At 33.1% G+C, this 14,024-nt stretch overlaps 5 protein-coding genes across 6 annotated transcripts; 2 read left to right on the top strand and 3 right to left on the bottom strand.

Annotated features, from left to right (window-relative positions):
• Positions 1-452: 452 nt before the first annotated feature.
• LOC128391835 (sorting nexin-21-like) lies at positions 453-3,218 on the top strand. The gene is made up of 2 exons (XM_053351789.1): positions 453-468; positions 595-3,218. Exon 2 carries the CDS (start codon positions 703-705, stop codon positions 2,131-2,133), a length of 1,431 nt encoding a protein of 476 aa, XP_053207764.1. The 5' UTR covers positions 453-468; positions 595-702; the 3' UTR covers positions 2,134-3,218.
• Positions 3,219-3,824: 606 nt separating this feature from the next.
• Positions 3,825-5,237, bottom strand: LOC128391839 (uncharacterized). Of its 2 annotated transcripts, XM_053351794.1 has the most exons (2): positions 4,271-5,237; positions 3,825-4,189 (listed from the first exon to the last, which is right to left on the bottom strand). In XM_053351794.1, the coding sequence occupies exons 1-2, from the start codon at positions 4,935-4,937 to the stop codon at positions 4,032-4,034; spliced, it is 825 nt and encodes a 274-aa protein (XP_053207769.1). In that variant the 5' UTR covers positions 4,938-5,237; the 3' UTR covers positions 3,825-4,031. The 2 variants fall into 2 exon arrangements, with proteins under 2 accessions (XP_053207769.1, XP_053207768.1); XM_053351793.1 differs by having other exon boundaries at positions 3,825-5,235.
• Positions 5,238-6,397: 1,160 nt separating this feature from the next.
• On the bottom strand, positions 6,398-8,216 carry LOC128391755 (eukaryotic translation initiation factor 3 subunit E-like). Its single transcript, XM_053351702.1, has 3 exons — positions 8,019-8,216; positions 7,576-7,860; positions 6,398-7,490 (listed from the first exon to the last, which is right to left on the bottom strand). Exons 1-3 carry the CDS (start codon positions 8,106-8,108, stop codon positions 6,519-6,521), a joined length of 1,347 nt encoding a protein of 448 aa, XP_053207677.1. The 5' UTR covers positions 8,109-8,216; the 3' UTR covers positions 6,398-6,518.
• A 76-nt stretch (positions 8,217-8,292) lies between these two features.
• Positions 8,293-9,499, top strand: LOC128391756 (uncharacterized). Its single transcript, XM_053351703.1, has 2 exons — positions 8,293-8,552; positions 8,689-9,499. The coding sequence occupies exons 1-2, from the start codon at positions 8,383-8,385 to the stop codon at positions 9,353-9,355; spliced, it is 837 nt and encodes a 278-aa protein (XP_053207678.1). The 5' UTR covers positions 8,293-8,382; the 3' UTR covers positions 9,356-9,499.
• Positions 9,500-11,202: 1,703 nt separating this feature from the next.
• Positions 11,203-13,622, bottom strand: LOC128391740 (transmembrane protease serine 9-like). The gene is made up of 5 exons (XM_053351687.1): positions 13,277-13,622; positions 13,093-13,208; positions 12,486-13,015; positions 11,441-12,408; positions 11,203-11,338 (listed from the first exon to the last, which is right to left on the bottom strand). The coding sequence occupies exons 1-5, from the start codon at positions 13,466-13,468 to the stop codon at positions 11,243-11,245; spliced, it is 1,902 nt and encodes a 633-aa protein (XP_053207662.1). The 5' UTR covers positions 13,469-13,622; the 3' UTR covers positions 11,203-11,242.
• Between the last annotated feature and the right edge of the window lie 402 nt (positions 13,623-14,024).

Raw genomic sequence — 14,024 nt, 5'->3', positions numbered from 1 at the left:
TTCAGCTTTTGCTGTTTTTATCTCTTCTCTCAATTCTTGACAAGCCTTTTCACAGTTGTTAAAGTTGACAACACGATTAAGGACAATGAAGAGCGAAGCGAATCCGAACAGGATGACCATGTAAACGGGCATCAGGTAGATGTGGAATCGGGTCGAATCGGCAACACCAGAAAAGGTAAACAACAGGGTGGCCCATAGGAAGAGAGTACAGAGAATGACGTGGATGAGCCTGAACATGTTTTCTTTGTTTGGATTTGGTGACACAAACGAAGAGACAATCAAATGGAGATAAATTTGGCGATTGGTGAGTCACTGAAATGAATAAATAAACGAGAACAAAAAAAGATTAACTATCGATGACTAATTAAAGAGATGAATCAAAATGGAAAAAAACAAATTGTGATTACAAAAAGAAGATTAAAATTATTACAAATTTTGTTTCTTTTTCTCTGTTTCCATTGGCAACAAGTGAGTGCGCATTTCAATTGCTCTTTTATTCTGGTTACAATTGTTGTTTTATTTTCTTCTCGTTTTTGTTTTGGTGTTTTTTCTTATTGACCAACATTATTTTCGGTGCAATATCATTTCTTTCAGATTCTCTCTTTCTCTACCCTCCCGTTGACCTGAATTTCGTCAGTTTGTTTGATTTACTACATCGTTCATTTTGATTTCGAATTTTTCTTTCTCAAACAATGAAACGAGATGTTGGATAGTTACGAAGAAAATGAACTAATTTGGGATGAAAGTGACACTCGTCCAATCGGATTAACTGACCACCACAAACGACCACTTGTTGATTCTATTTCAAGAATATCGACCATCACCACCACCTCCACAACCACAACAGCAACAACAACATCCAACTCCAGTTTGGACAAGAGTTTATCTATATGTTTCTCTGATATCTCCTCAATTAATGGTCCTCAAGATGATCACAATAGTGATCTTAATTACAGTGATTGTAGCCAAAGTGTAACAACGGATCTCACTGGTGAACCTGTGATAAATTCAAATGTTTTCGGATCAATTGGGACCAATAATGGTGAACAAGAATTAGGTCCTGATGTTTGTCTTGATTTTGATTTTCATGTTGCAAGATCGTTCAATGGTGTTTCAAGGTTAACTCAGAATAACAATAGTGCTAATTGTGGATCATCTGTTTCCTCTTCATCTACTTCTTTATATTCCTACACTGGAGATGAGCGAAGGTCCAAAAGCTATGGTAACCTTAAAGATTTGGATCGAGAGTCTCAAGTTGTTACTTCGGCTAACCAGCAATTAGCGAAATGGAGAGATGACACCATTAACTGTTCCACTCCAAGGAAAGCAGGTTATCGTGTTACTTTTGAGATTATTTCCGCTCGAACGGTAACCACAGGAGCTTCGAGTGGTGTAAAGAGTAAACATGTTTCGTACACAATTATAATCAAGAGATGCCCTGGATTGGAAAGTCAGCCTGGAGTAATTGAACGAAGATACACCGAATTCTCGTCCCTTTACATGGGCCTAATGAAACGATTTCCGCTTCTGCTGAAAGATTTTAATTTCCCAAAGAAAACGCTGGTCGGCAATTTTACCAGTCAAGTGATCAGAGAGCGATCGATCGCCTTTCAAAGTCTTCTAACTTATTGTCTGTCGGTGGATGAACTACGAACCAGTCGACCTTTTGTCGATTTCCTTCATTCTAAAGAGATGATTGAAACTCGTCGATATTTGAAATCGCGTAATTTTGAAGACGCGGCAAACATTTTGGAGAATTGTTTCTTTATCCAAGAAAAGATCACACTCCAAGGAGAAAACGATCAGTCAAACGCTCAAGTCTATCAGATTCTAATTCTACTGGTTACCTCGATGATCGCCTCCGGTAGCCCACAGGAGGCCTTAAATTATGCCCAAAAGGCGATTCCAATGGTCTTGGAAAACGATTACTATGATCGTCATGAATTAACTGTGCCATTTTTACGACTAACCCGACAATTAATTGAACGCTCAGGAAAACCTGTTGATGCCTTTGACCGTAAATTTGTCCAATTAAGAGAGAAAGGAATCAAAATAAATGAGAAAATGGTTAATCTGATTGAACTAATTGTGAAAAAGGATTACACTAATTTAACTTGCCTTCGATTTTTTTAAAAAATCTAAACTAAATCAACCAGTAAAACAAGTAAATCGCAATCACAACCTTCAACAACAACAACAACAACTGAAACAATTTACCATCACTTTCAACTATGCATCTTGGAAATCACCACCTCAATGATTAAAAAAAGCTAATTAATATAATAACATCATACGTGTTGAATCAAATTTCATCATCATCACAATTATCAACAAACCATTGTCTCAATCATCACTATCACCTACAATTAATATATTTAAAGACTTCATAACAACAAAAAAAACGCCATTTCCAAACAATTAAACTAACATTGCCATAGCCATGATTATAATAATCAATGATAATCATTTTTTTATCGAACCAAATCAATAAATTAAAAACCTTGTACCATTTTAATTGCTTCCCAATAACACTTATAAAAAATGCTTCATTTAAATTAACCATTGATCTTGTAACAAACTCAATGCTCATATTTGGATGAACTTGATGAGCCGGACATTGGTCATTTGAACCTTTTTTGTGCCAACACTTTTGCCCATCCAATCTTGGTGAGAATCGGAAAGTTGAGAGTTCGGGGATCCTCGAGACGACTGGTTCGAGCCTTGAGCGGGTGGGTAATTGATTTCGATCAAATTGGTTTCGATCCAATTGATTTCGATCAATTTCAGAGAGCCTTAAAAACTTTCGAAAACAACAACAAAACAGATCACATGAAAAAATCCCCATTTGGAATTGGCCGCAAGGTTGATTTTTTTTCGAACTCACAAATTGAAATGTTCTGATCATTAGTACAATTGATTTTCGATATCATTGATCATATGATCTTAATCGACTTATTTATTTTACTTTCATGTTGAAGGAAAACTTGTTCTCCAAATTTATGTTGAAATGAAAATCGTGAGCTGGACATTGGTCATTAGTATTTCTTTTGTTCTGATTCTTTCGCCCATCCAATCTTGGCGAGAATCTTATAGTCCAGAGTTCGGGGATCTCTGGGTTTCTGGTTCGAACCTTGAGCGGGTGGGTATTTGTACTGAGCTATAAATAAAACAGAAAAAAGTGAAATAAAATTCTCCGTCTCAGATGCCGAATAAAAAAATCCCCATTTGGAATCGACCGAAAGGTTGATTCCATTTTCGAATTTGCAAATCGTAATGTTCTAATTATTAGAACAATTTTCGATCTCAATTGGCACCATAATCTTAATCGATTAATTTTACATACAGTTAATTGAAGGAAAACTTGTTCTCCAAAGTTTTATGTTTACCTTTTCGTGTTTTTTTTTATTATCATTTGTAATCCGATTGATGTGGAAGTGATTAAATCGTTGATTTAATTGTTTACCTTGTATTCCCATGAATTGTGACAATCAGTGATTCCGTGAAAACGGACATTTACATTCGTAATAGTTAGTTAATTGCTGTTGTTTTAATCATCATGCAAACATGTTTGTTACCATTATATAAAAAAAAATGAAGAAAATTTTTCTTAATCATCAATTTAACTAAACTTAGTCTAAAGTTAAGAAGTAGCTTTGCCTTCAGGGCAATTAACTTGATTAGTGTAGTTTGACTGATTAACTTCCTGGAATTGATAAATTGCCAAAAATTTTAATAACATGTAAATGATTAAATTTAATTACCTCTGGCAATTATTATTTTAAAGTCTATGGATCTGAAAAACAAATCAATACAATTAAAACAAATTAATTGATAATCAAATAATGTATTTATTTAGTTAATTGTTAACTAGATTGGTAATAAAAAATAAAATTAAAAAGTGAACAATTCATTCAATTGGTTGGGAAAATTATTTTACAATTTATATTATAACTACAAATGATATTGGGAGGATTATCATTCAGACGGAAATGATTTGATTAACTGAATTAATGGTTGACAATTAAACTTAACTATCTTTCATCATCGGCATCATCTTCGTCATCATCATCACTTTTAACAGGTCGTCGTCTTAATTGTTTATTATTATTGTTATTCGAGATTCGAGTTGATGATTTACTAATTTCTTTTGGCTTGAATTTCGCCTTGAAATCTTCCTCATCATCATTAGCTTGATAATTAGATGAGGATAAAGGGTTAATTGGATAATTATTTGATTTTGAATTGTAACTTGAACCTGGATAATATTTACCATCTCGTGAACGATATGAATTAGATGAGCCACTTGATTGTGACGATGATGATGAGGTTGACGGCGATGATTGTTGATTTGATTTAGTTGATTGTTTTTGTTGCTGTTTTAATTTGTCACTTCGATGTGCTTTCGATTCACCGACTGAAAATTCATCATCGTAAGGTGAAAATCCAACAGGTGGGTCACTTATCCAGGATAAATCTGAATATTTGGAAGAGGAAAGTTTCTTTGAGGTCAAGGAATGATGGTCAATGTGGTCAACATCATCGTGAGCTGCATTTCTGACCGCATCAGCTGCAGCTTCAGCAGCATCTTCAACTTCATCCTCGTTAGTTGATTCATTTGGTTTGTCCAAGGAAACGGAAAAAGATAACGGGATCTTAGGTAAACCAAATCGAGGAAGTTCAATCTTGGGCAGTGAAATCTTAGGTTTAAGCTTCTTTAGGATACCGACCACCCCCAGTCCAGCGACGGCTTTAGCGGCAAGGGCCTTTTTCTTGCCCAACAAGAGCGGGTGGGTACCAATGTAAATTTTGGGCTTAATTATGATCCTTGGTTTGGCTAAGATGTAATTTTTTTTGCCCAATAAACTGAATAAAGTTGCACCATTGAGATGGACACAGATGATTAATAAAACTGGACACAGGAAAACACTAATCCTCATATTGTGGTCAGTTTATGATCGAGGAGAAATCGAATGAACAAAAACTAATCAAAAGAAACTTAATTGTTGTCGAATTTAACTCTTTGGCAATTTAACTGTTGACACTTTTGAATGATTTTCGATTGTTGATTTAAAAAACAAAATCACATGTTGATTAGTAAATTTCGTTTCCTCTCTTTCCGATATTAAAATCAACACAGAATCTTGACCAGTCCAGTTTTCTAAAGTAACTAACGGTTCGTTTTAGTTTATCGACAATTAAAAATATCTCATTCGGCTTGATGATGATGATGAAAGAAGATGATGATTGACCCGGTAAAATATTATCTTCCTTTTTCTCTTTCTTTTTACTCTTTCTTCATCCTCATCAAATTTTCTTCCTCCTTCTTGGTTTTACTTTGACTTTCACTCTCAATTGGCCCGGAAAAATGTTCATCATCATCATCATCATTTCCATCATCATCTAAACTTGAGTTAGGAAGTAGCTTCATCTTCATCATGATCAACATCAACATGTAATCAACGATTTAAGCTTGTTTTTAATTTCGAAACAAAATCAACTATTAACCGAAATTTGTTTTTCTTTTTCGCAATTTTCTCCCTTTGATTGTATTATCTTTATTATCGTAATTCGATATTTTAAATGTTGATGATTTACAATTTATTTCGATATAATTTATCGTTTAATTGTTGTTTACATGCCGACCAATTGTTTCCCTCTGATTAACAACAATCAAAAAGTTGTTCTTATTAATAGGTTTTGTTTAATTTAAGTTTTCATTTGTTTTCATGTCAAGATATCAATCGATTCAAATAAGAGCAATTAACTTTAATTTCTTATTAAATTACATCTTTTTTTTGCTTACTATTAATTGTCTGAAGATGATTTAGATTAGTTAACAATCAAACTTACGATCAAAAAGTTGATTATCTTTTTCCTTAGTTACCTAATTGAGGGAAAATGTTCAAGGTTAATTGAACAATTAACTAAATTATAGACCAATCAACACACATATAAATAAACAAATTGTTCAACACTCGATGAAAGGTAACAATATACAATCTAATATTAAATTGCTACCGAATCCCAACTGATTTATGATTGTTAATCTTCATCGACAACCACAATTAGATAAACATCAGATCAACAAAAATAACTATAAATACAATCAAGTGAATTCAATTTGAATACAACAATCAGTTGATTGTTTAGTAAGAGGCCACAGTAGGTTGTCTTTGAGAAAACTGAATTGTGACCAAAAATAAATTGGAAAAAAAAAGAGAATTAAAATTTTAATTGTTGGTCACTTTTACTTTTCGCTTTTCTTTAGTTAATCGACATTTAAATTAATTGAATAGCAATTGTGTTGGTATAAAATTAGGATCAAATGTGAAAAATGATTGATTTAAATGAAATGCGCTCTTCATCATTAGTGGATATTTGATGACAATCATAATAATTAAAGTAAAATTATTTACCAGTTTTTAATTGCAAAAAAAAAGATTGACAATTAAGCTTTCAAATTACATTTATTTGATTGGAGATATTTAATCAAATATCAAATGATTAAATTGTTATATTTAAGAAAGATCCCAACCTCTTTCTTGTACAGAATGTAATTTCTTTTCCAGATTCATGGTAAGAACTTGACATCGGATTCCCATGGCTTTGGTTTTCTCAATCAATTGTTGATATGGTGAAACCGCTTGAGTTCCCATGACCACATGACCTAATTTAGAATCGATCTTGGCATCAAGTCTTGCTTGTCGAATAAGGTTGGCGATCCATTTCTCCGCATCTTCTGGAGTCATGTTCAGTTTTTCGGCCAACATTCCGATGGATATACATTCATGGATTTGACAGAAAATCTCGAAGACAAAAAGACGAGCATTTTCAATGAAATCGTCTTTTAAAGCCACTAAGAAGAAATCGTGTTCGAAAACTTCGACACATTCACGAAGCTTCTTTTGAGCTCCATCGAAATCAAAGTTTACACAGAGACACTCGACAAATTGGGTGATTGGGTCACGGTAAGTGTATGATTCTTGTTGGATAACTTTAACCAATTCTTTCATGTGTTCACGTCGCTTACGATGAGTAATAACGGAAGTTGTTAGATATCTCAAAATGTGAGGGCACATCGTTTGGACAGCATTCAAATAAGGATTGTTGGTTTGTTGTTTAGGATAATTTGCTTTCTTCTCCAAAAACATATCGATCAACATATCTCGTCCTTGTGAGTGATTGAAAAATATAAATAAACTCCAATGGATTAACCAAGTTCTTTGCTGTAACAAGTGTAATTGATTAGCAAAGAACGGATAGCTATCGATAAATTCCTTGAGACGATTGAAATCTTCCAAAGCAACTTCCCATCTTTGCATTAGTATTTCACAGGCTAATTTACCCCATAAATTGCTAAGGTAATTTTTATCATTTGGTGAAATCAACATTCGATGAGAAGATAAATACTGAGCGGCACCAGAGTAATTACCACATTCATATTGAAATTTAGCAAATTCCAATAAACTGTCAACCATATCAGGATTAAACTGTCAAGAAAAAAGCAAAAAAGAAAGAAAGTTTAGTAAAATTAAGTGTCAACCACTTGATTGGTAAAATTTTCAATTCTCTTACTCCGTGATTTTTTTGTAAGTAATCCAACAATTGGCGGACATCTCGAGCTTTAGCTATCTCTTGGCTAATAGTTTCGTCGGTTAGTAAAGCTAAAATTGGCCTGGTAACATTTTCAAGTTCTTTCAATTGTGATACAACTCCATTTCTTTTCTCAAAAAAGTGATCAGGCGGTGAATCAGCAAGATCAGGATTGAGCTGTTTCCAAACATCAACTGAAAAGTCAACCATATTGGTATTATTAAGAAGATCCAATTTGACTTGAAGTAATTCATTTTCCTCGTAAATCTAAACAAACCAAACAAATTAAACAAAACAACCGGTCAGGAAGAAAAAAAAACACCAAATAATAAATTAATAAATTGATGATGAAGGCAAAAAAAAGATGACAATAAATATCAATCAACATTAATATAGAAAAAAATGAAAAAAACCACCAAACTTACCTCATGAGTAGACAAGAACTCTAACAAAGGAAAGACCAAATGTCGATCTAAGTAGGTTCCTAATTTATTCGTAAGTTCCCATTCAGCCATAATGATAAATTAAATCGTAAATTAATTAATTAGATTAAATAGAAAACAATTAACAATTATAACACGTGTTTAATCATCAACAAGATTTTCCTAAAACCGGATAATCATTTTCTTCCCTTAGATGGCGCTGCTTGAAATTCGACGAATGTGTCGCCATCTGAACGAAGTGACAACAAGTGCTTTTCAAAACAACTTTCAGATTCTTGTTTTGATAAACTGAATCTTCATGAACCACTGAGTTTTCATCTTGTTTATCATCAGAACGAAATTAATCATGGCTCGTAGGGGCAAAGGAAAGTGTAAAATTGTTGAAGATGAATGTGAATATAAATATAATGAAAAAGAGCAACTACTTAAAGCCTTGAAAGAGAATGGACCAAGTGTTATCTCCGATTTGGATTTACTGAAAACATATTTACCATCAAATACTCTGCCTGAGATTAAGTAAGTTTAAAATCTACTAATTCTTTGTTTAATCCTAATTACCTATATAAATACGAGTCTTCAGGTTGTTGATTATCCTTGAAAACGATACTAATCATGTTTTGTTTTGTTTTGTTTTGTTGTTTCATTTTTACAGATTTTTGATTGAATCGTACGAGAAAAAAGGAAGGGAATTAAGCCAGAGAGAGAATTTTATTGATTCGTATCCAGAGATGAAAAATATCGCTCAGTGGTCATCGATTATTTCCTATTGTGTTCCATTTGATGCCAAGTGTGACGATTTCTCGCAAACATTGAAAGATGTTTTTGTAGAAATGGGAAAACTTTTCTCCACCAGATCAGGATCCATGGAGAATATAAATATCGACGAAAATGGTGGTGAAAGTACGAGCTGTATTCATGACGAAGAGAAGGTTAATTATCAAGCTGTTCACTCTTATTTTCAATCAATACTCGACGGAAGATTTCCAGTTAAACTTGATGACCGTGAAGCATCAATTGTTTTGGCCATAATCGAAAATTTGATTGAAATGGTTGAGTCAGTTGATGATAAAGATGAGAAAGATTTTTTAACCTCTGAAGCCTGGTGGTTGCCCGGACAAGCCAACGGATTGACATCCAATCCTCAGGTTGAAGGAACAATCAACGAACCTCAAATAAGCCAAAATTTAAACCAAAATCGACCGGAATGCTATGAAGATTTACCTCGAATTAGAAAAATTCGTGAATGTCTAAACCCTTTAAAAATCCCTAAGAACATTTTAGATCAAAATCACGATTTAATGACCACTTTTCTAAGTTAAGATTTTGATTCATTGCAATTCAGATTGTGATCTTTTCATTCACATTCAATGTTTTATGCCTTCGGATTGATGTTTTTTTTAAACGACTATTTCATATGAATTAAACTTGATACAATTAAAGAGTTTCGAGCTTGAAAAAATAAATGAATTGATCTAATTTTTTTAGTCTTTTATTTGATATTATAAATAATAGATCAAAGTGTTTCAGCTCCCGTTACAAAAGTGATCCAGGGCAAAGCTTGACGGACATCGGCACAAAGAAAAAGCCATTTCTGTTGAAAGGTGTCATTGTTAATTGTGATTAAAGTGATTTCTATTGGAGCAATTAAGCAATTCATTAATGATGATTTATATTAAAACTTTAATGTGAATGTGAGTGTGTTAGTTAATTGTTAGATTGTTTTTCCATGTTTAACAATTAACCTCTATTTCTCTTGTGATTGAGTTTTCTTCCGACTTGAGATTCGAGTGTTAATTAATCGTATTGAGATTTGTTTCCCGTTTCCTTTGCTCTAGTTGATTAAATTTTTTCTTCCTTCGTTTTCTTAATTATTTTTCACAGAATCTTGACCAGTCCAGTTTTCTAAAATAGCTAACGGTTCGTTTTAGTTTTTGAAATGTTGATGATTTACAATTTATTTCGATATAATTTATCGTTTAATTGTTGTTTACATGCCGAACAATTGTTTCCCTCTGATTAACAACAATCAAAAAGTTGTTCTTATTAATAGGTTTTGTTTAATTTAAGTTTTCATTTGTTTTCATCTCAAGATATCAATCGATTCAACTAAGAGCAATTACAGTTTTTTCTCCCATATTTTGATCTTTTTGACTGCTGCCATCTAAAGATTAAAAAATTAGAATTTAAGAAAAGAAAGACAATCTTAAGTCATCGAACAAAATTTTGTTCATCTGACTGTAATTTTTTGTCGGCAACAGTCTTTAAAATAAATTAAACAAACCATTCATTGGTCAATTGATTAATTAGTGTGAAGTTTAACCTTAGATTTCACACTTAATCTTAAATTCTAATTTTTTAATCTTTAGATGGCAGCAGTCAAAAAGATCAAAATATGGGAGAAAAAACTGTAACTAAATTATAGACCAACCAATTTTCTTTGCCCAATAAACTGAATTTTACCTAACTAAGTTTCCAATAAGTTTTTCTTGAATAATTTTTTCGCTTTGGGTATTTAGACTCCAGACTCGAGTTACAATATGCATAAAACTTTAGGCGATGCTTGATTGTCATATTGCAAGGTCAAGGTTATTCAATGATAAATACTTATCAAGGATTATTAAGGCTTTTATTAACCCTCAAGGTCCCCGAAGGTCATTTAGAGGTCATTCATGTTCAATTTAGTATCGCTCAAACTCATACCAGTCAAGTTTCGAGTCTCGGCAACTCATAGTTAAATCTTCTAGAGCTAAGTAGTAACAATCTTTTTCTCTGCCCATTAAGATTAAATCTGAATCCAACCTAACCGATGCGTCTCCTCAAAATATCAGCCTTTTAACCAAAAAAATCGACAAAATGTCAATCTCTTCCATATCTCTAAGAAAAATCTCAATGAAAACAATCAAACGCAAGAAGTTCAATCCTTTGTACAAGGTTGTATTTTCTCTTGGTTTTTTTTGTCTTGAACTTTTCTCAATCTTATTATTTTTTCTCGTCTTTTTTTTCTCAGAATAAAATCGGTAAAAAAGTCGGTAGAGAACGGACTGTCGTATTTAAAAACGTTTTCCGTCGTGAACCGGATCATGATTTGAAGGATGCGCTCAATCAAGTCTTGCATATTTCAACCTTTATGGTGTTAGAGGTAATGAGGCGATTTTCAAAGAAAAGTTAACCAATTGTTAACAATTACAACAACTAGTTGATTGAACTTACAATTTCTTGATCTTATTTGCAGAGGTCAAAATGTAATACGGAGCAATTACAACTCCACCACCGATAAAATCCTTCCTGTAGCCTAAAGCAGCCTTGATTGTGAAGGTGATTGATTTAATTGTTAGGGAAAGAGAAAGAGTGAAATTGTGAGACAGTGAACTTGAATGATTAACTGATTCTAATCAATTACTTACCATCCATGGATATTCATTGGAATTTGTTTCTTTACCACCAATCACTCTCGATGAAGCGATATTCATTATACCACAATCATCTAAATTTGGATAAATTGGTTTAGAATTTATTCCATTTTTAATTGTTGTACCAGGACTTGTTGAATGAACAGGTAGTCCCGTTGATTGCTGACCGATTGGTGATAAAGTTGTCACTGGTACAATCGGTTTGTCTGGACACGATTTAGCGCCCACCGTGTTATCCGAGATCCATTTGAGATATTTTGAGATGCGAGTGTAAACACCATAGTAATAGGGTCGACCACATCCAAGGCCAAAAGATACCAAGCCGACAGCATAGATAGAACCATCTTTTCGTGCCATCAGCGGGGATCCTGAGTCACCTTGACACGAATCTTCATCTTGATTGCCTCCGGCACACATCATACTCGAAGTGATCACTTCACCATGAAACTCTTGACACTCGCGATTAGTTACATAAGGCAAGGTTACATCTCGAAGCACTTTACTTGCAACACCATCTTCGTTGGTGAATCCCCACCCGGCGACAGTTAGATTATTAAAAAGCACCATTTCCGGTGATGGTAAACAAATCGGACTCACAGTGAACTGATCAAAGGTTAAATTACCTTCGATACGAACCAAAGCAATGTCATTATAAAGAGCTGATCCGGTTCGCTTGTAACTTTCATGGATTCGAACGGAACGAATTCGATAATAGGTTCGATCCACTGATAGATCGTGAGCTCCTATGGCCATTTTGACGGCTCTTGGACTATTGTAGGCCGTATTTGATGTATTATCAAAACAATGAGCTGCCGTTAAAACATATTGATTATTGATTATTGTCCCTCCACAAAATGGTTCACCGTTGGACTTGAGAAAGGCCACCATCCATGGATAGCGATGCTTTGGATTGACCTCTTGACCACCGACAATCCGTTGTTCCATATTTTCACTACCACAAACTGTTTGATAAAATAAACGTTAAGAATTGAAACAATTAGACACTTTTAATCAGCTCAAATCAAATCAAATTACTTACAACATTGAGTGTTGACTGGATAACTTAATGGTTGATTGTTAATTGTTAAGGCTGTTGATGAATCTTTTGGTAACATTTTATATTGTAATTTAAGTTGTTTACCAACAGGTTGTAAGGCAATATACTCCATCGCAATTAACTGACTATCAGAAGTAATTTGTCTCATTGAAGTTTGATTAACTATGGTTGGAATAATTTCACCATCATTTGTTTCAATGGAAACAAGAAAATCCAACTGATGGCCGATCGGTTGATCTTTTTTCCGATATCGAAAAGAAAAGGTCACATCTACAGTGGCCTTGTCTGGATTCTCAATAAACCAAACACATCGAAATGGTTCAGTTCCATTCCAGGCCGGAATCCAAACGGAAAACGAATCAAAATCCTGTCTAGTGAATCGCTTATAACAACTGGTCTCAAATCGTTTAACAATCAAATTTGAATTGTTCTTAATTGCGTTTGAACAAATAGTCAAGTTAAAATCAAAAGAATCAACAAAAATCCAAACTCGTTCTTGTTGCTCGTCATATCTAACAATTTAGAAAATTAATATTTAAATCATATAAATTAGCAATTGATCTTCAAATTGTGATGATGATTAACTTACTCGACAATTGTATCGTTTTGATCAATGATGAAAATCCCGAAGGGGCAAGTGGTCAAGTTTGATTGAATGTTTTCCATAAGTAAATCAATGTAACCATTAGCATTTGATTTCTCGGACTGAAAGAGATTAAATTGAATCGACAATTAATCAATTACGAATCAACAATTAACTTTGTAATTCTTACCTCAATGTACATTGACTTATAACCAACATTATTACTTGGTAATTGAGTTAATTCACTTGAAGACACTTCGATTGACCCGTTGGGTTCAAGATCAAGATTATAAGTCGGGTAAAGGCCATTTGATTGATCGGCAACACAAATGACAACAATTAACAGAGAGAAACAAGTTTTCAGGTGAGTTGTCACTCTCATGGTGGCTCATCGAGTATTGAAACAATTAATTCAATCATTTTGATTACACTGATTTAATGAACATGGAGCTGAATCATCATTATCATCATTAATAATACAATTAACAATAAATTAACATTAAATACTCAATGAGAGTAAATGAAATTATTATCAATACAATTTGAAAAACAAAAACAATTTTCATTTGGACAAAATTGATTGAAAAAGTAAAGACAATTATATTCAATTGTTGATTGATTGATTGATTAGTGTGAGAATCAATAATTAGATGATAAATAATCATCCTCATGCTAAATCATTGTGATCTTGATAGTAAATTAATTGTTATTGTAAACTTTGTTTCTAATAATATTTGTTTACAAACCATACGGTACATTTAACAGCCTTGATTTTAAAACACTTAAATTAATCATTGACAATTGATTGTAATAATTAGTTGATTAACTTATGGTAAATTGTAAATTACAATCAATCAATTAATGAAATTGGAAAAGGATTTTTAAAAAGTCACTTGATTGTTGTATCTCGGTAAAAATCAATCTAGAAACTTATTAAT

This window comes from Panonychus citri, unplaced genomic scaffold (genome assembly GCF_014898815.1).
Source record: "Panonychus citri isolate SS breed McGregor unplaced genomic scaffold, ASM1489881v1 Contig00135, whole genome shotgun sequence".
Lineage (NCBI taxonomy): Eukaryota > Metazoa > Arthropoda > Arachnida > Trombidiformes > Tetranychidae > Panonychus > Panonychus citri.
Note: the sequence above shows the minus strand (reverse complement) of the source record. Positions and strands in the feature narration are given on the sequence as shown.

Coding starts and splice junctions, on each gene's coding strand:
- LOC128391835 (XM_053351789.1), top strand. CDS start 703: ATGTTGGATAGTTACGAAGAAAATGAACTAATTTGGGATGAAAGTGAC.
- LOC128391839 (XM_053351793.1), bottom strand. CDS start 4,937: ATGAGGATTAGTGTTTTCCTGTGTCCAGTTTTATTAATCATCTGTGTC.
- LOC128391755 (XM_053351702.1), bottom strand. CDS start 8,108: ATGGCTGAATGGGAACTTACGAATAAATTAGGAACCTACTTAGATCGA. Junction 7,861..8,018: donor AGTTCTTGTCTACTCATGAG/GTAAGTTTGGTG, acceptor TGGTTTGTTTAG/ATTTACGAGGAAAATGAATT. Junction 7,491..7,575: donor ACTTACAAAAAAATCACGGA/GTAAGAGAATTG, acceptor TTTTCTTGACAG/TTTAATCCTGATATGGTTGA.
- LOC128391756 (XM_053351703.1), top strand. CDS start 8,383: ATGGCTCGTAGGGGCAAAGGAAAGTGTAAAATTGTTGAAGATGAATGT. Junction 8,553..8,688: donor AATACTCTGCCTGAGATTAA/GTAAGTTTAAAA, acceptor TCATTTTTACAG/ATTTTTGATTGAATCGTACG.
- LOC128391740 (XM_053351687.1), bottom strand. CDS start 13,468: ATGAGAGTGACAACTCACCTGAAAACTTGTTTCTCTCTGTTAATTGTT. Junction 13,016..13,092: donor CAAAACGATACAATTGTCGA/GTAAGTTAATCA, acceptor CTAAATTGTTAG/ATATGACGAGCAACAAGAAC. Junction 11,339..11,440: donor CCAATGAATATCCATGGATG/GTAAGTAATTGA, acceptor TTCACAATCAAG/GCTGCTTTAGGCTACAGGAA.